Below are 19925 nucleotides of genomic sequence, written 5' to 3' on the forward strand. Positions count from 1 at the left end.
CCTTTGATAGCCTTGGTCAAACAGTTCCGTTTGCTTTCGTGCAGTTGCCGCTTTGCAGGACAAAAATTAAGAGTGGAAGATTGTACAGCATCATAGAGTCCTTACGGTATCGCTTTTTCAGAGGTGAGATCGTAGTAAAATGATAGTTCTCTCTTTTTCCTCCCCTCAACAGCCGACCATATACCAACAAAGTTATAACCTTATGGTATCGGCCTCCTGAACTTCTGCTCGGAGAAGAAAGATACACACCAGCTATTGATGTCTGGAGCTGTGGGTAAGAGTTTGGACAGAAGTGTAGCAAGGACAAAAACAAGCCAAAAAGGAATCTTAAATGTTTCTAATCAGTCTGTGTTGAAAGCCGTAATGATGAAATTGTGCAACACTGTTTTACAGCTGCATCCTGGGTGAACTTTTTACAAAAAAGCCTATATTTCAAGCGAATCAAGAACTTGCCCAGCTGGAACTCATAAGGTAACTTGCAAGCACTGACCCATAGTAGGTGCCTCGTAAACTGACAGGTTTCTTTTGTTGGTGTTAAAATCGGAGATAGTGCACTGTGAATGTTCACAAGTACTCAGTTATTGCCCTGAGTGGGATGTTGGAGGTTCTGAGGGGTGTGTAAAGCAAGTGACTTTTGCACAGGAGAGGAGTGGGTACTTGGCATGCTGCTGGCCTTGAGTTCTTGTTTCAAGCCTACCACATACCCACCTGGGCTTTATTATTTTTGTGGGAATATTTCTGTTCAAACCTCTAGACACTTGATGGAGTTAAAAATTCTCTTCCTTTCCTTGTTCTCAATAAATCATAGAATGATAGGTATTTAATTCAGTGGAACCAGAGCATCTTTTTTTTTCCCCTTTATTCAGCAAGCAAAAATTGCTTGATTCTGATAACATAATTGACCTTATAAACAGGGAGAGGTCCTCTTCCTAGAAACAAGGGGAAAAGTTCTACAGAACTTACAGAACCTGAACAGTAAATGTTCAACATTATTTTAAAAATTAACTTAATAAAAAATATTACAAAGATATATATTGAGATGTTTTTCAAAACAGCTTGAACAGTAGCATGTTTCTGTGTAAAGTGTTATTAGCCAGCCTGGACAAATTAAATTTTTAGGAGGTGCAGAGCATATCAGTGATCATTTTCAGTGTAAAGAGAGTTAAACTCATAAGTTGGGGACATTTTGCTTTTGAGCACTAGATGGCATTGAAGAATGTTGCGTTGAGTCATTTGAGGGTTTTTCTTCTTTGTGTTGTATCTCTGGTTCAGAGACCTAAAACTTTGCAGTTGCCTTCTGCTGGAAGCATCTGCATTTTTCCTCCTTATTGCTGCTATGCATTTACTTTAATGTTCAAAGGTAGAGCTGAAGTAAATTCTCATAGGAAGAGTTGGATGTGTTATTTTTCTTTTCCCTCCTGAAAGTTACATACCCCAAACAGTGTCAAGTCAGATTGGTTTGCGTAGCATCTGAGGCGTGACTAATAGATCATTAGTTCTCTTACACCAGCGGTTTAAATCTAGTAAATAGGAGGGCTGAACTAGGGAAAAGTACTTGCAGAATGTCCTTTTACGATTGCCTGCATCAGAGTTTGAAGCCTTGAACGTATGGAAATGCCTCCTTAGTTCTTCTGCTTAGAAGTGTTGCATAAAATGGGTGGGGATGGAGCGGTAGAAATGAGACTGTGGACAACTCCATTTGTGGAGATAGATGAGGCTTGACACATAAAACTCATAACTGAAGTTAAAAAATGCAGATGTTTTGTAGTGGTCAAATTTTGCTTCTGCCTTGAGGCCTTACTGAGATTTTTTTCCCCTCCCCTTATGTGTTCAGTGTTAAATAAATTCTCAGTGAAAAGTGGGTTTTCAGCCATTTGGTATATAGTCAGTGGTGTTGGGAGCTAAGGACATAAAAGTTATTCTGACTGTGGGTTATCCAGTTCAAGTCAAATACCCAAAGTACTGTTCAAACATGGTGAAGGATGTGTGGGCTGGGCTGAGGCAGAAACAGTAAGTTTAGTTTGGGTGGGGTGATTAATCTTTATGGGCAGTTCCCCATTATTTAATGTGTTGAGCATTTGACAGCAGAGAAATTTTAGCTAAAAATAACCTGAACGTTAAAATTGAAAATTATTTTGGTTTTCACTGTACATGCAAGGATAAAATGACAGCTGTGCTCACGTGTGGGTTTGGATCTCATACACTTTTTTCCCTTCTTTTTGGTACAGCCGAATTTGCGGGAGTCCTTGTCCAGCGGTGTGGCCTGATGTTATAAAATTAGCTTATTTCAACACAATGAAACCAAAGAAGCAGTATCGACGAAAACTGAGAGAAGAGTTTGCTTTGTAAGGATGAAGAATTAATTTAGTCAATTGTAATAGCATTCAGTTTTCCAGGAGACTTAGTGAACTTCAGTATTTTCCAGAGAATGAGCATAGATCAAGTGTAAACCAAAATGGCTTTAGGTTCTTGTCCTTCCCATGATACCCACAGAGCTTGTATTAACCCTTATTTAATAGGAACGTCAAGAAGATGAAAGAAGGCCCTAAAATTTCAGCCACCTGTCAGCTTCCACCTAAGGAAACATTTGTTTTCCATGATTGGTACACCTGCTTGTTGCCCCTGTCCAAAAATCTTGATTGTTTTTTATTAGTATAACTGGCTCTGCAGCTGAATATGTGATCTGGTTAACATTACAGTCTTTTGGGTTATAAATCATTCAGCACAGAGGAGTTATCTGAACTGGATGTTCTAAAGTACTACCACTGGACTAGTTTTGTGCAAATATCACAAGTGAAAGTTATGGAAAACAGCTGTTAGCTTGTTTTAAAGGGTCTGTTCCCCTCCTTCAGGTACTGTGGGTTTCTGGAGTAAATGCATCATCTGTTCATACTAACATCTTTAAAGCAATAAAATTATTGTCCATGGACCAATCGGAAGAACAAATCCCTGGGTGCCAAATTCCAAAGTGTGAAGTAACGTAGTCTGGGGTTAAAAATTTGGGGGTGTTTTTATGTAACAACTAAACAACACAGAGCAAAGAAAGTTTATGTTATGTGTTTGCACAAGTAGTAAAAAGGTGAAGTTTATCTCTGCTTCTTTGCTCTCATGCTCAGGTTGTGAGTGGATTTTGTTAGTATATAAGTTATTTGGGGAGTTAACGATCAGTTATCTTGGAAGGGATGCGTTTATTAAAATTTTGCGTGGAAGTGCATGATGCAAAGTAACAATGCAATCCTTGTCTCCATTCTGCTCTGTTGTAGCATCCCACCTGCTGCATTAGATTTATTCGATTATATGCTCGCTCTGGATCCCAGCAAACGCTGCACAGCTGAGCAGGCGCTTCAGTGCGAGTTTCTGCGAGATGTGGAACCATCTAAAATGCCTCCCCCAGAGTAAGTCATTTCCACTGGTAATGGTCCTTACCTCTGTGAAATGGGAATGTGCACTGATTCCATCAAGCTTGTTTGTGTTTCAGTTAAATTAGATGGTGGCAGAAGAAAAAAAACATTGGTATATACAGTTGTTGAATGGTGATTCTGCAGTAGGGTGGTTGTGCTGCTGAGTTTCTCTTACACCCTGATAGCAGTGCCTGTGAGCATCTGAGAATTGCTTCATTTGTCATTCCTGGAACTAGTAACTGAATTACTTCCTTTAAAGAAAACACTCTTAAGTGAATGTTTACGATGTTCAGAAAACATCATTCCCCTTTTATCTCTGTTTATGGGTGTCTACTTTTTCCAAGGGTTTTGAGGTCCTCCATGAATCTGAACTGCCTTCTTCGATGGTAGAATGCCACTGGGTGTGGAATTCTGCAGAGGTACCTGGGAGTTCAAGTGAAATGCTTCGTGCAGGATTTTTCCTGCCGGTTTTCTCTGAGGGCAATGTATTGCAGTGTCCGGTAGGATTTCTGCAGTGACCTAGTTGTCGTTTTAATCAGTACATACCATGTTGAAACAGGCCCTGAGGAAAACAGTGAGAAGGCAGTACAGAATCTGCAGGTCTCATTCTTTCCTCCAGATAGCTGTCAGAACATAGAATGTTCAATATTGTTTGAGTGAAGTGAAACCTTGAAGGCAGCCTGTACTGATTTCTTTTTAATTAGTTACCAACTGCAAAACACGTTTGTGTTTTATCTAAGGATTTTAGTACAGCTCTCAAGACTCACCTGTTACATTCGCATGGTTGTTACACAGAATCACAGAAGGGGTAAGGTTGGAAGGGACTATAGTACGTCATCTGGTACAACCTCCCTGCTCAAGCAGAGTCATCCCAGAGCACGGGATTATGTCCAGGTGGTTCTTGAATATCTCCAGTGAGACTTTACAGCCTTTCTGGGCCCATGCTGCTAATGCTCCTGAAACACGAGGCCAAGAGGGTTTCCTTGCCTGAATGTGACTGTATCACTGTGTGAAAATCAGAAATCAGCAATCTTTGGCTGTTTGCTGAGTCTCAGAACCACCTGTACAGAACGTTGCTTCATGTGCATTTTAAAGTAAGTGAATGGGAAGAATTTTTATTCTTCAAGGGCATGGGGATGCATCCATTCTAGAATGTGATATATGGTAATTGAAAACAAACTAGTCATCGGTGTCGTTTTAAAAAGTTAAGAACTACATCACTTCCGGCAGCGTGCAGAGGAAAGTGTTGAGTGTTCTCTTGAAAGACTGACGTTCTGTTTTAGGAAGAAGCAGCTATTCATTCAAAGACACTGGCAGTGCTGATGGCAAGGATGGTAGGATATTTCTTGCAGTGAGTTCTTGCTTGTTTCCACTTGTTTTTCAGAATGTACTTGGCCAGTCTTTGACCTGCTATGTGGAGGGAGAGTAAAGCAGCTGTCATAGTTGCCTTTCCAGGGTCTCTTGTCATCTGTCACCTAATTTTCTCTATGTTCCTGGGTGACAGAACTGCTGAGACAGTTGCTGATATGTAATAGGAAAACATAAAACACTGGTTTTACTGCCTATCTCAGTGTTGCTGTTATCTATGGGTGGGTCTTCATGTTCCATAGGAAATCAAAATTGAGCTGTCTGCAGGAAACTGTAATGGAAGGACACAACTGGTGGCTGATGAATTCCTTAGGAGACTTCTGCCTCTGCATTTGTCTGTCCTAAAGGACCGAGACATGCATTGTTCTTCCTAGTATCCCAGCTTTGCTAGTGTTAAGTGCTGTTTATTCATGCAACTTATTTCTGCAACATTTTTTTTTCCTTCCTACCTTTTTGACCAGCTGTGCTCTATACTATAAATACTAGATAATTGTCTGTTATTGTGGACAAATATTTGACCTAATGCAGCAGCAGTACTTTTACGAGTGGACAGAAGGACCCTGAAAAAACTACTTTCATATAACTTTGTTCTCTGTTATGCAAATTGTACTTCATAGCAAGTGTGCAGCATCAATTTCGAAGTCTTGAATTACACAAATAATTAGGCTCTTCATAAGTACGAATTCAAGAAAACAACATTCTCATTTTAAGATACATGTTCCCCTTTTCTGCTAGAAGGACTTGGGGTTCTGAAATAGCTAATCGGTGGAGAGATTTCAGCCAGAAAAGGCAGATCTGAGATTATGCTGGCTTTTGAGTGTTTCCTGATGTATTTCTGAATTCCAGTATGTTCATATTTCAGAAGTGACATTATGTAAAACTTAAATATTTATTTTACCAGTAGAGTTGAAAAAATAAAAAATAGTTCTGGGGTAAAACTGATTATCTCTAATCATTCTTTGCAGCCTTCCTTTGTGGCAGGATTGCCATGAGCTGTGGAGTAAGAAACGCAGAAGGCAGAAGCAGATGGGCATGACTGATGACTCAACAGCAGCTAAAGTCCCTAGGAAGGATCTGTCCCTAGGCATGGATGAAAGCAGAACCAACACCCCACAAGGCATGCAAACTTCTTCCCAACTCAAAACTCAGGGCAACTCTAGTGTAGCACTTGGTCAGTAATATTTTCAGTTCTTATAATTACCTTCTACTTGGATTGCACCTCTAAAAATTTTAGATGTTATTTGCAGAGTATTGACGTCTCCTGGATTCTTGAGGGAGTAACAGTATTGTAAGTTAAATCTTTGTTACAAAAGATTTACCTTTGCTTTTGGAAACTTCTCAGTTTTACCTAATTTTTCAGTCTGGTCAGAGCAACTACCTTGCTTGCTCTGTATTTTTAGGGGATTTTAGCTCTTGTGCATCTGTAATTGTTTTGTGATCCCATAAGCCAGTAGCTGTTCAAAGTTCCTCACAATCTCCACAGACTACAGAAGCGTTATTGGTATTGATAAATGGATCAGAAGGCAGAGTCTCGAACAGTCATCATTTCAGATGGAACAGAATCTATCTGCATGTTATGTTAGTCTTCAGCTTTCCAGGTTGTTGGGCCTGAACCAAGCTGTAAAAAAAAAATAAACACCAAAAAACACCCCCAGAACCTGATATGCCATGAAGTATCTACCTCTGTAGGTTGTACAGCCATTAATTCTGAAACTTAACCAGAGTATCTTGCTTGAGACGAGTTTTATGAATACAGTAAGGAAAGTAATGGTTTCCTATATGGACTCAATTGGAGGTACTCAGCAGTTTAGTGATAGTTCTCTTACAAGATGTAGAAATACACAGAGTAACAACACCAAATGGATACCTTGGAAGATTAATGTAAACCATTTTTTACTGTGCAAAGTGACTGTAAATCCTATGGCACTGATATAGGAGCTCAGCTGAAAAACAAACAGTACCTGAAAAGTCTTTAATACTAACCATCATGAATCAACTCTTAATTTAGCAGTAGAGCAGAGCTCCATATAATCTTTACAAAGATATATAGAAAATTTATTTTGATCACATTTTATTGCAACTTACTGCCTCTCGCTCCTGTTCATCCTGTTTCTCACTGTAAACCAGCTGTGAGCTCCTGATACTCCTTAGGTTTAGATTAAAGTTTTGGCAGCATTTTCAAGAATGACTTTCTGTAGCCCTTCTTCCCCCACAAATGTTAGAAGTTTAAATTCGAGTCCGAAGGAGAGTCGTTATTTTCTTTGTGCTTTTATAGCAGGTAGCCTGATGAGAAACTAGTTTATGAGTCATTACTACTAAACCTGCAAAATAATTATTCAGACCTATGTTGCTCTTTACCCCTATGTACATAGAAAAATATATCTAATACAGAAGACACCTCTATGCTCCTCTGCAAATTAAAATGTCTTCTACCTAAACAAAAAACCTCTGTAAGTCATGATGCACTGTAGATATTATCAATAAGGCATCTTGCAATTTACCAGGAGCTGCGTAGAGCTCAGTAATTCTGTTCTGGTAGAAACTGACAGATTTCCCAACTAAACTTGGCTGCTGGAATGAACTTGAAACTAAGCAAAGGCTATGGAATAGGTAGATTACTTTCTCTGTTTGGCATTTTTCTGATGAATTTTCACTGAGAGTCTGAGAGAAGTTTTAGTGTTGAGTATACCATCCTCAGATGTGACAAAATCGACTGTTAATCACAACATCTGATTGAGACAGCAGTACAAGGCATTATAAATCACAAGATTTGTCTGTATTGCCAAATTAAAGGTGGTTTTAGTTTTGTATCTATTTAAAGAGATAAAAGTTTCGAATTGCCTGGATCCTGCCTGAGTAGTTCCAAGTCTTGTATCGTGGTGCACATCCACCAGTAGTGGGTTTTGCAGCACTGTCCAGCTCTGCTGCTCTTAAATCTTGCAAGGCAAATACTTAATATTTTTGTGTGTGTGACCTTTTTTCTTGTGCATGGCTTTTAATCTGCTGTGAATGAATATATTGGTAAACAAGCACAAGGACAGAATGTGTTCATGCTGATCTGAGTTAAAAAACATTCAAGGCTCTGCCAGTGCACTCTCACACACACACACACTCATTTTCTAATTTTTAACTACTTTCATCTCTAAGCCATTTACTCCTAGGGCATGTTTAAATCCATGCTGCTTCACTTCTCTCGGAATAAACCACCACAACAGGTGGTTTGAAGCTAATAAATTATTTCAGTATCCCAACCTCCTTATTCCTGGCCCTGCATCATCATAATCTCCTCTTATTTGTGGCAAACTCCATTTAAATGAAGAAACTGTTTATCATTACGTGTTTCCTGCTACTGAGTGATGGACTTCTCATCCTTCAGACACAGCACTTGCTTTTGCATTTCTGCCCTGAGCTCCTGGGCCACCTAGATCCTGGTCACCTGTGCAGGTGTTAGAACTCAGATGCCGAATTAGAATGGGCCAGAATATGACTGGAAATGCATTTTGCAAATTGCTACTTTTTAAAGGGATGTGGTATGTCAAAGATAGGAATTTTTGCAGGGATTGGATATCTTACAGCTGCCCTAAAGCAAGTGCCTCGAGCCCCAGCTTAGTTGTGTTGCAGAAAATTGAGCTCCAGCTTGATGTTCTTCCATCTGTCCAAGTGCGTGTGTGCCCCTCGTGGCAGTCAGTCTCTTTATGCTGGATCTTACTATTCCATTTCCCCTAGATACTCCCCCAAAGGCAGTTAATACGTAAAAACATTCCATTTCTGTGTTGTCCAAACCCATGCTTTGCCTGTTGTGTCAGCCGTGCTAGATTAGTCTTCTTTTGAGTTTCTGAAATATGCAAGTTCTAAATAATACTTAAAACCACCTTTTTTGTCTTTAGCGAAAACAAGCACTGGACAGCAGTTAAACCAGAATGAAGTGGCAATCCTGCTAAACCTGCTACAGTCTAAAACAAGTGTTAGTTTGGCGCAGTTTGCCCAAGTATTGAATATTAAGGTAAACCCAGAGACTCAGCAGCAACTAAATAAAATAAATCTTCCTGCTGGAATTTTGTCAGCAGGTGAAAAACAGTCAGAACAGCAGCAGCAGCAGCCGCCGCCGCCTCCGCCACCCCCACCAGAGCAGGAGCCTCTAAAACAGCAGATCGTCACCCAGCCTCCCGTGCCACCTGCGCAGCTGGGACAGCCCAAAGTTGAGACTGATGCTGCCCAGGCAGCTGTGCAGAGTGCATTTGCTGTTCTGTTGTCTCAGTTAATAAAGGCTCAGCAAACAAAGCAGAAAGATTTTGTGTCGGAGGAGAAGGAAAACGGATCAGGAAATGAAATGTCATTACAGCTCAGGCAGCCTCCAGAGCCCTCCACTCCTGCCTCTGTCAGCCGGGACGACGTGGAATCTCCGGCACCTGGCTACCCACATCTGATCAAGTCATTATATATGTCTGCAGGTACTGAAGGCCTTTATTGTTAACCAGCAAATACCTGAAGCACTGAAGGTGTGATAGTTTGGGGGAGAGAATTAACGTGTTTGCCGTGTGAATCCGTGGGGGTGTTGGAGGTTAAATTGATTTTGCCACGTTGTATGTCTGGATCGTAGGAGGTGTGTCTGAGTGTAACAGGTGCTGTGCAGACAGAGCCACCTACGATCCCCACGCTAAGGGGTACACAGGTATTAGTGGTGAGACACCCATCATTATTCTGGGGTTTCTTAGTGATGTGTGTGGTGGAGAAGACAGTATTTTCTAGCAGAGGCATGAATGGAATCTGCCAGCTTTGACTGTGTGTTTAGGTGAAGCATGTTTTGGTGAGAGGATATTTTATTTGGGGGTTTTAATGCTGACTAGAGCAATTGCTTAGTGTCCAGTTCTGTAAGTGGCTATTTGTAAGTTAGCACACATGGCTAAAGGTTTCCATGGGGTATAGTCGAGGCTTCCATAGTCTTCTCACTGTTCAGAGCTCTGTTGTTCATCTTCTTGGATTGCTGTTTCAGATTTTATTGTATGGTGGTGTATGTATTGCTTTGGGGTTTGCAGCTGTTGAAAGAAATATTCTGAAGTGCTTTGGGGCTGTTTTCTGAGGGGTTTTGTTTTGTTTTGTTTTTGAGTGGTGAGCTTTTTTGTTCCCCTTTTTTTTTGTTTTTTAAACCTAGAGTTTTGCTGTTCCTTGATAGGGTGGCCTTTTGTCTGTTGAGACTTTTATCCTACTTGTGAATCTTTTCTGATCTCTCTTTGAATTTTCTAGTGTTTATGTGTTGTTTTTGTTTTGGTTCTTTGGTTTTGGTGGGATGTTTTTAGGGAACTCTTACTTTTTTTTCTTTAACTGGTTGACTGGTAATTTTACTTGAAGGAGAAACCTGCATCATGCTCCTGTGGCAAATGAGCTGTTGCCGAATCTTGTTCTCCAAAATTATCCATATTAACTACAGATAAATTTAACTAATAAGTTAATGAGAATTGAAGCAACAAACCTGTTTTTCCAGGAAAGTTCCTTTCCTTTCTGGTACTCTCAGTGTACATTTTTATTCCAGAGCTTTTCCTTTTCATCTTCTTAGGTCAAGAGGATTTGGTTAGGCAGTCTGAGATGAGGCTTCTAAACAGAACACCCGAACAGGAGCGCCCTCGGATCCTGCCTCCAGACCAGCGTCCCCCCGAGCCACCGGAGCCTCCGCCTCTCACTGATGAAGACCTTGATTATCGGACAGAGAATCAGCATTTGCCTGTAACTAACTCTTCAGGAACAGATCCTCACGCGGGAGTGAAAGCGGCTCTTCTGCAGCTGCTTGCTCAGCACCAAGCTCAGGCGACAACGGAGGAGCCAGTACAGACGAGTGTGGATTATCAGGCTAGAGACTCCTACGTAACGGGCCCAGACTACAAGGACAACTTTGGATCGTCGTCCTTCTCATCCGCCTGTTACAGCAGTAGCGATGGAATAGGAAGTGGCTCATCAGGAGTATTAGAAAGGAGGAGTTTCCTCGGGAACTCGGATATTCAGGCTTTGGATAACTACAGTACTGCTTCATCTCGCTCTGGTGCTGCCCCTCCTCCATCAGCCTTTTCAGAATCCTTTCCCAGCTCAGTGACTGGTTATGGAGACATTTACCTCAACACTGGCCCCATGCTGTTCAGTGGAGATAAAGACCATAGGTTTGAGTACAGCCACGGCCCGATCCCGGTTTTGGGGAGCAGCAGTGACGCCTCCGCAGGGCCAGAGAGCACTCACTCCTTGCCCTCAAAGATGCACAACTATAGCTATGGAAGTAATTTGCAGGAAAACCCCAGTGGTATCAGCCACATGCATGGACAGACTTGGACTTCTCCTGCCCAAGGACCCGGCTATTCTCAAGGATACAGGGGACACATTAGCACGTCTGCGGTGAGAGGGCGAGGCAGAGGATTACCATATTGAGTATCTGTTTTTCCTCAGGCACATCATTTTTATCTGGAAAAACTTCTCTTCCCTCCCCCCCCACTCCCCCCCACAGCTGCCGTTTAAAGCAGCAATTCAGCAGACTTGAATAATGTTAATTCAACAGCTTTATTTTTATGTGGAAAAGGGTCTTGCATACGGTAGAAAAAAATTAAAAAATGCTTACAACTCATGCTGTCTGAAAACTAGATAAATTGATTGTACATGTTCACAAACTCTAGTTCTGAATTTTATTTTGTATTTTGGCAGTTTTAAGTGGATGCTAAATTTAGGGACATCAGCTTTTTATGGCACTCTTTCAGATCTTCTGAACTATGCACATTTGTGCTTTTTTTGTAAGTTTGGACCAACTTTTATGTAAAAAAAAAAAAAGGAAATTTTACAACAATCAAAGCAGGGCACTGATTTATTTGGTATTTTTCTTTTTACAGAACTACCTTTAGTCAAAGGTCACTGTCAGTCTTTGCACTGCTTTCAGTGTTATTGTGGAAGGTGTACTTTGTGCTCATTTCAGATAATAAAACACAACCTTTCTCTTGATGCAAAATTTTATAAATATTTGGTCAATGTTTTGTTTTGTTGTTTTTTTTTTTTCTTTCAAGAAAAAAAAAAAAGAATGGATGTTCTGGTAAAATGTCCATCTCCCAGGCTTGTTTATATAAAAACTGTTTTACTTGAATGGTAAGTGCCTTAACATGTAAGCTTAAGGTCTGCAAAAATTTGGAAGTACTTTATAGATTGGTATGAACATAATGCCTAAACCTAGATAGTTAACAAGAAAATTCAGATAATAAGAAACTCAAATAGGTCATAACCTTGTGCTGTTTACTTTACATGGGCCAGTGACTTAGAGACCTGATCTTAACCTTGGTGAAATCGTAATTTCCAAATTGAACTTCACGAGAAATGTAGAAAGTGAGGAGAAGAACGAAGAGTGTAGTTTTTTCCCCTCAGCTCCCTCTTGGAGTTGTTGTAAGTGTTTTAGTTCCTCTGCCAAATAAACTGTACTTCATGTGTCCTTACCAAGTGATAAAATAGGTTTTTTTCTCTTAAATGTCAACAGGAGTAATTACTTTATTTTGTGTGAAAAGCTGACATTCTTGTCTTTTTTACCATCAGTACTGCATTGTAGAGTGTAACCAAAGGAAAAATGACCAGTATTTAAAGCAACAGCAAAACGTTTGACATTAGTTCTAATTCTCTGTAAACTTGTAATTGTGCCAATTAATTGATTTTATATCTGCTATTCCACGGAACATTTTAATACTGGAATTGAGTCTCTCTGAACAACTGATAAAATTATTATAGTTAAAACTCTTGCCAAGAGCCACTCCTCATACTAATTACAACTTCCAGCATGTTTTTTTTTCCTTCCTTTGACAACAAGTGGTCTCTCTCCTGCAGAGAGGAGGTATGGTTATATTTTGCCTGTACGTAAAAGAATGTTTTGAAGCCCATATTGGAAACAATTTTCCAACTGATTATCCAGTTGACAAATCGGTACCTTATGTAACTGAGTGTTTAAATATTACTTTTTAAAAAGTAAAATTTCTACTTACACTATTACAAACGTAGTCCTGTCAGTGACTTTTTGGATTTTTCAGAGTAGAAGCCAAAGCTTGTTGGTGTTTTGTCTTGATTGAAAATCCTGGTTCCTAAATGGCTAACTCCCACCCTGTGGACCGTGGAGAAACCTCGCTAACTACGTAGTGTTTAAGAATCTGGCAGATGGGGAGTGGAGAGAGAGAGAGTCCTGCTGCTTACGGTGTCCCTGCAAATCCGGCAGTTGCCTTCACCAGACACAGTAAAAAAACAAGAAATCCTGGGATCTGAAAATAAAAGCGGCCAGGTCAGAAACAAATACTTAACGACCTGAACAGCCTGTGCTTGCGGGAAGCAAAAGCTTCATGTGAATGACAGTGCTTTGAATAGTTTTCCTTGAGTAAGGACACCCTCGTGGCATTTTTCTGCTGGTTAAAATTATAAAGGCAAAAATCGTCAGTGTCGTTTAGATATGGCTCTTTGTTTACTAATCTTTAAAAAACCCAGTCCCACAGAGATACACAGATTGCTATTCTTTTTTTTTTTTTTTTCCCTCCAGAATCAAGCAAAAGACTTTCAAAGCTTTTAAGGCAGTTACTTTTACCGAAAGTGTGCAGTCTGGGGTTACCGGGGTGATAGTTGGCCTAAAGTGCAGGTAAGTTCAAATGGAAAACAGATCTCAGAGGACTCAATGAATTGACTTCCAAATAAAAAAAAAAAAAAAATGCAAGGAAGATGTTTTGTCTCCCACCGCTTCCCTTTTGGAGGTAAATTTTCAACTCGTTTAGTTCACCTCATTTAGTGCAGAGAAGTCAGCCCCCTCTGCCTGTGTAAAAGGACAGTGCAGTTTCCTTATGGCTGGCACTACTGACACACTGTTCCACCAAAATGCATATTTCAGTCTTTGGCCGTGAGTAAAACCCCCAAGAGCCGGAGCACAAGTAATCCTGACTGTGAGGAGAGAGAGAGAAGGAGATGCGATAGACACTTTGACTGCCAGATGAATCAGAAACAAAACTCTGGCGTGCTGTGGCAGGTGGGTGCTGTACACAATGACTTTTCCCCAGTTTAACGATGTTTTAGCTTGTGACTTTGCCTGGGACAACAGTGTTGGGATAATTTGGAGGGAAAAGTGAACGTATTTCCACGCGTGATAAATTCTGAAGGGGCTCTTTTGCTGGCAGCCTTTCCTCGTGGGCTGCACGTGGGTGAGGAGCAGCTCTCGGCAGGTGTGGCAGGAGGATTGTTCCTGCAGCTGCACCCCCCTGGCCCCAGCGCTGTCTGCAGGTTAGCAGCCAGGGAACTGGGGGGGATTTCGTGACTGTAGGTCCACGTTCATTCGCACCCAACCTGTGTCTTACCTGTCAACGTTTCTGTTGAATTAAAACCCGTGATGAGGAGCTTATGACAGCATTTTACCCTTTTGAGCAAACTCCACTCAGCAGAGAGAGTCTGTACTAGTTTGGCATTTTCCATTGTGTGGCCCTGGCGTTTTTGATGCAATAGTAGACATTCTGAAAACTGCGTTATTTTTCTGTGGAGCTGTGGCTTTTTTTTACTTCCCCCCTCCTCCCCCCCATTCCTTTGGGGTTTACGTTTTCTGTGCTGCAATTCTGTGCTGCAGAGACCTGGACACTGCATCGAAAAGTAAGTGTTGTGTGTTTGTATTTCTAAATAAACATAGTGAAATACTGTCATAATGGACTATCAAGTAGGAAGTACTTCATTATTTATAATAAGTGGTCTTTAGCCATACCCAGAGGAAGAAAGCGAGCAAAACTGGACTGCTATGACCATGACTTCAATCACTTAGACTATTATAACGCTTAAACTCAGCCAAAGGAAAAGGAAACAGCTTTTATGGATTGCTAGTTGTTATCCTGAACAGAAGGAGCAGTGTTAGGGAAAAGGTGTAAAAATAACATGGATCCTTAAATATTAATATAATTTCTTGGACAAAATAATTTTAATATGGCAAGCCTCTGTATTTTCTTCTGTTTCCATAAAATGTGTGTTCCATTTTTTCCATCCCGCAGCAGCGTAAGGTGCTTTCCAGAAGCAAAGGCAATAAGTGCTTGTGTTGTAAGTTCTTACGGTTCCGAGTGCTCTTCTCCTTTTGCTTGTTGCAGGAGGCAGTTTCAGTTTTGGTGAAGTTTACAGTTGGAAGAGTTTATTAGATAATTGTGTGGTAAAAACTAAAGTACTGAAGTAACGCAGGATACCTCTTGTCTGCAGGCAGATTAGGTTCTTGGGCCATGTTTCCAAGAGAGGAAAATCTCACATGTACTTCCTGATTTCTTCTTTTCGTTAATAAAACACGCGAGTGTTTGGCATACAACATTTTTCCGGTCTATTCTGTTACTGTGTTTTTTACATGAGGAAATTTAAGCTATTTCTTGATAGTTTTGGGATGTTCTACCTTTGCAGAAGTGTCATGAAATTAAGGAATCGCCAGAAAATTGATTTGAAATTGTACTTTAAAAATGGAATGACCTTGGGTTGACTTAAAATTGAATTAACGTGCTTATCAGGGTGAAGAATACTTTATTGCAGGAGTTATGTCAAGACAACCTAATTTAAAACAAATTGTTATGCTTCAGCTTGCTTACTCTTTGTTATTTTAAGCCATTTGTATATAAAAATGTATTGTGTGGCCTGTAAATAAAATACATGAAAACTTGAAGCCTTCGTTTTCCCTCTCTAGCTGTCAAAAGGCATTTCAAAAGAACACTGAGGAAGTTTTTTCAGTTGAAATTCTGCAAGTTATTAACCAAATCTTTGCTGCTGCAGTACTGTTCCTGAGGTGCGGCGGAGCGTCCCACCCAGCACTGGTGGTGCTGGGACACTGGTGTGGGATGTGAGCTTCTCCAGTGGTGAGAAGCTGCTGCCAGCACCTGGGAGCTTCTCACAACCGTGGGCTGTGTATAACTTTACATGTTTTCTTGGCAGTGTCCAAGCAGAGGTGCAATTAACATTCCCCAGCATGGTCTGTTTAAAGAGGATGGTGTGTGTGTGTTAGAAGTAACAGGAAATCAGTCCCAAAGAGGCAGGTGTTTTCAGTCACTGGTGAGACACTGTAAATTAAGCCTGGCTCCAGCAACTGTGCTTTGAATGCCTTTTTCCTACAGTCCCACCTAATCTAATGAAACTATTTGCATCTTCCAATAAATGCTGTACTTCCATCCAGAAATATGGCACTTGCTATCTTCAGTTCTCCAGGTTGGACAGAGTGCTGCTTCATCACTTGTCCTTGATGAAAATCAGAACGTGGGCACTGGGAGTGCAGCTGAAGTTGCAGGGACCAGCAGCAGTTGCATAGGAGCCGTTTGCCATTAGGATGGCAGCTACAGTTAAAGCCTGGACTCTTAATTCTGATGACAAGGTCAGGCTGTATTGCATAGAGTGTTGACTTGCGCACAGCAGACCTGGCAGTTTTGTGCAACCAGTTCTAGCTGCTCAGTTTTTCTCGTGGAAGCTGCTACTGCAACCAGTAACGCAACAAAGTTGGCTCTGCTTTTGAAACTAATGGTTTGAGAATGGTGCGGTGTCCCACTCGTTCAGCTGTGACTGCCACGTGCGTGTGCAACGCGGTACCAGTGATAATTCCAGTCAGATCTGCACGTGAATCAATATCCTCAGCTGCAAAAAAAAACAGCATCAGGTGAAAGCCGAGAGACTGCAAACAACTGAAGAACAACAGACAGAGCAAGGAATGTGTCTGTGAAATTGGTGGCAAGAGAGGAAACCAGCCATCTGATATCACAGCCGTGAATTACTGCCTGTTGGCTCTGAGAGTACAGCGCCGTTTTGCAAAGATTTCTTTTAAATTACCTGAGCCAGGATTAGGTTGCTTCTATTTTTAAGGAATGCCTATAAACCCTGACAGGCCATCTGGATGAACGGGATTACAGCTACCAAACTCCCCCAGCGTGGGAGAAAATGAGTCAGAGCACTTTACAGCGACAGAAAGAAAGGCAGAGAGAAAGTTTTTTGCCCAATAAGGGGGACTGTCTCTTTTCCCAGTCGACTGTGTTTGCTTTGATGAAGCTTGAGGGTTTTGCTTTAAGAATCGTGTGCTTGTTATGGCTGCTTTTTTTTTTTTCTTTTCTTCCCCAGGAGAGAACTCAGAGGAACCTTGAGTCTAAACCTATGGCAGTGTTTTCTTTTTCTTCATGTATAGCAGCCCTTGCTAACAGGGAATGCTCAGGTTGCTTTGCACAGCATGGCTTCAATTCCACTCCAGCAGTTCCTCTGTGGGCACTCTGGACATACTACTGATATGGCAAATTCTCATCATATGGTGAATGTATCTTTAATGGGACTTCTTGCAAAGAGGCTTTGTGGAGATTTTTCTCAATGTTAGAAAACACAGGGCAGGAGGGATACAGCTGGTTAGAAAAGGGAATACTTGAGGGTAAGCGTTGCAGAAACCAGCCTGGCAGCTCCTGGTATGCAGAGGCAGGTCTGACAGCTGTGTGCTGCCCTTAGAGTAATTTGGGGAGATTAATTGGTTTCTGTAGTTAGTATTTGGCTTGTGCAGGTGTGTTTCTGTGCTGTACTACCTCCTGTGTGCTAGGGTACAGGTGAGCTGCTATAGGACATAGAAGCAAGTGTTTAATGTCTAATACAGGTGCCTTTTTCCTTTCATGCACGTTCTTTTCAGACCTGTTGTACAAATGCATACAGCATGGCAGCAGGCGCTGTCATGGGGTTTACAAGCACACTTTCTGCTGCCTTTTGAATGTTTTCTGAGGATCTCAGTTTTGCCCAGGTGGCCGTGGTAGGGAAGTACTGATATGCCCTGCTGCTGGCAACACCAAGAGCTGCCAGTGCTGGTTTCTCTCATTGCTCGTTTCTAGGTCACCCTGAGCACGGAACAGGCTGTACAGATAACTGGACAGAAGCCTGATTTCAGGAGGTGATTTTTCCCTGAGCGAGGAAGAGATCATTACTTAGGTGTCCAGTAAGGGTATTTTTACTTTCATTCTTCATTTTGACCAATTGCAAAAAGGGTTAGGGTTATGTGATCCCCAGGCTGGAATCCTTGCCCTCAAGACAAGGCAGGCAGTGGACCCTCCAGCAGTGGCAGGCACCTTCCTGCTTTTTTGCATAACGAAGGTCAGTTGCAACCAATTTTTCAATCTCTGTTTTTGTTCATGGTGGGGAGGGGGCGGGCAGAACTACAGAGGACATGGGAAATGAACAGGAATCTATTAATGCTGTATATGAGGAGTTGTAAATAATAGTAAAAAAAAACTCATCTGCAGATGGTCTGGCAATTCCACATTGGGAAATTATTATTCTGAACCTGACTTTAGAAGCTATGCACATTTTTCTCCACAGATTGCTTCTTGTTATGGATTGCAGATCCTGCCCTGAGACTTCCAAGCAAGCACCTACAGTTACACAAAACAGTGAAGGAAGACATGCAGGTAGGAGTAACAGTAATTTTTATTTGCAAACTGCACTTGCAATTACAATGTTGCCTTCTGGGAAAAATGACAAAAAAACCTAACAAATTCCACAGAATTTCACAGACCTCTTCTATCAGAAATTGAACACTATTTCAGCTCCTAGCATCAGGTAAATTGTACATGGCCTTCTCTTTCAACTGATCTCCTGGGAAGCTCAAGTTTGGTTTGGGTTTGGGTATTTGCTGTTGGTCTCAACTGTTAGAATGCAAATTGCTTCCTGGCATCCAGGGAAACATTCTGCATGCTTGTCATTTGTTGCTACCTTGCAGCCTCCTCCACTCTTCTCCCACAGGTTTCAGCATTATGGAGCTTTTGTATTGTAAGAGCTATTACTATGCCCTTCACTGTGGGAAGCAGTAAATCCAAAGCACTGAGTAAAAGTATTTCCATCAAGTTCTAAACATATCTAATTGTTTGAAATACAGCCCCAACATAAGGCATCTTCCTGTCTTGGTTAAAATATACTTCTGTCTAAATATTTCATCAGTATGACATGTTTGTGGTGGCAAGAGCAGAAGGGGAGTAAACAGCATCCAACAGAGCTAAATATGGTCACTGTGATCCATAACAACACATGGAAGCTGGTAGTTCAAATTTAGGTGAGGTCATCAATCGCCTCTGTAGAACTGGGAAGATAAATGCAGTGAGAATGAGAGGGATCAGTTTTATTGACTAATTAAAAATTAAAAGTGTCTGGCAGATCCTACTGTTCTTCAGAGTAGTTCTAGAACTGTTTGTAAGTGGGAAGGCAAAAGCCACTCAAGTTGTCACTACGTGCTCTGTAGCCAGTCAGAAAAAGCAAGAAATCAGGTTTGTAACATTTGTATTCCACAGCTTGTGTTTTGCAAAGCATCGTTTCCATCATCATGTGGTATATTTCATGTTGTTGGAATATTAAATTCAGCGTTTCCACAGCTTGACCACTACTAGCAATTACTCACATTTTTAGGCTCGATTTTCTATAGCTTTTAAAAAATAAGATGCATAGAAAGACTTATAATCGTTATGGTGACAGTTCTATGCTTTAGAAAGTGATTATGCCTCTTAAAGCTCCTGTATGGAAAAAGTCCCTAACCAAAAAAAAAAAAAAACCTTCAGGACCTGAAACCTCAACTCTGGAAGTGAATTTGTGGATTATTTTTCTGTTTCTAAAGTGTAATAAAATACATTTTACAGTACTGTCACAACTGGCTTTCTGATTCATTAATCTGAAAAGCTGAACCACGTTTGCCTCCAGGAAATGAGGGAGCAGGTGCTGCACCAGATTAGGCATCAAATCAGTTACGGAGATCCTGGTCATTAAAAAAAAAACAATCTTGTTAAAGTAATGGCTAGTAGAGCTAAACACCGGTTTACTCTGTGATAATTGTTTAAAAATATTCCACTGCAAGGGATTACAGCACAAATCATTTCCATGTGCAGTGCAGTTCAATAGTGTAAGTATCCCTCTCTATTTCTTAGGAGACCGTGAACTCCATTGCTACAGTGTTGTAAATGAAAACCTAAAACTTTTATCTTGGGTTGAAATTGTTCCTGCTGTCATTGCAGATTTTAGGTCAGACAAAGGATGAAAACCAAAACCCCTGTTAACTTCAGCAGAGATTTCCCTTTAATTCTCCAGTGTCAGAATTTCCCTTGTGAACACAATTTTCATTTTTTTTAAAAAAATGAAACTACCCTTTAAAAAAATCATATATAATTTGGCATA

General features: G+C 40.9%; 1 protein-coding gene across 6 annotated transcripts in view; it reads left to right on the forward strand.

Moving 5' to 3' along the window:
* CDK13 (cyclin dependent kinase 13) overlaps positions 1-13295 on the forward strand; it is a 43764-nt gene extending 30469 nt beyond the window's left edge. For 2 of the 6 annotated variants that reach the window (XM_027904968.1, XM_027904966.1), the window contains 7 exons: positions 173-274; positions 394-471; positions 2229-2345; positions 3264-3395; positions 5735-5940; positions 8657-9220; positions 10324-13295. In XM_027904968.1, coding sequence (XP_027760769.1) covers positions 173-274; positions 394-471; positions 2229-2345; positions 3264-3395; positions 5735-5940; positions 8657-9220; positions 10324-11180 — 2056 coding nt within the window. In that variant the 3' untranslated portion in view covers positions 11181-13295. The remainder of the gene's footprint in view (positions 1-172; positions 275-393; positions 472-2228; positions 2346-3263; positions 3396-5734; positions 5941-8656; positions 9221-10323) is intronic. The other 4 variants (XM_027904969.1, XM_027904970.1, XM_027904967.1 and 1 more) reach the window with 4 other exon arrangements.
* The last annotated feature ends 6630 nt before the right edge of the window (positions 13296-19925 follow it).

This window comes from Empidonax traillii, unplaced genomic scaffold (genome assembly GCF_003031625.1).
Source record: "Empidonax traillii isolate 1590-97213 ecotype Southwest subspecies unplaced genomic scaffold, ASM303162v1 scaffold1108:size182476, whole genome shotgun sequence".
Classification (NCBI taxonomy): domain Eukaryota; kingdom Metazoa; phylum Chordata; class Aves; order Passeriformes; family Tyrannidae; genus Empidonax; species Empidonax traillii.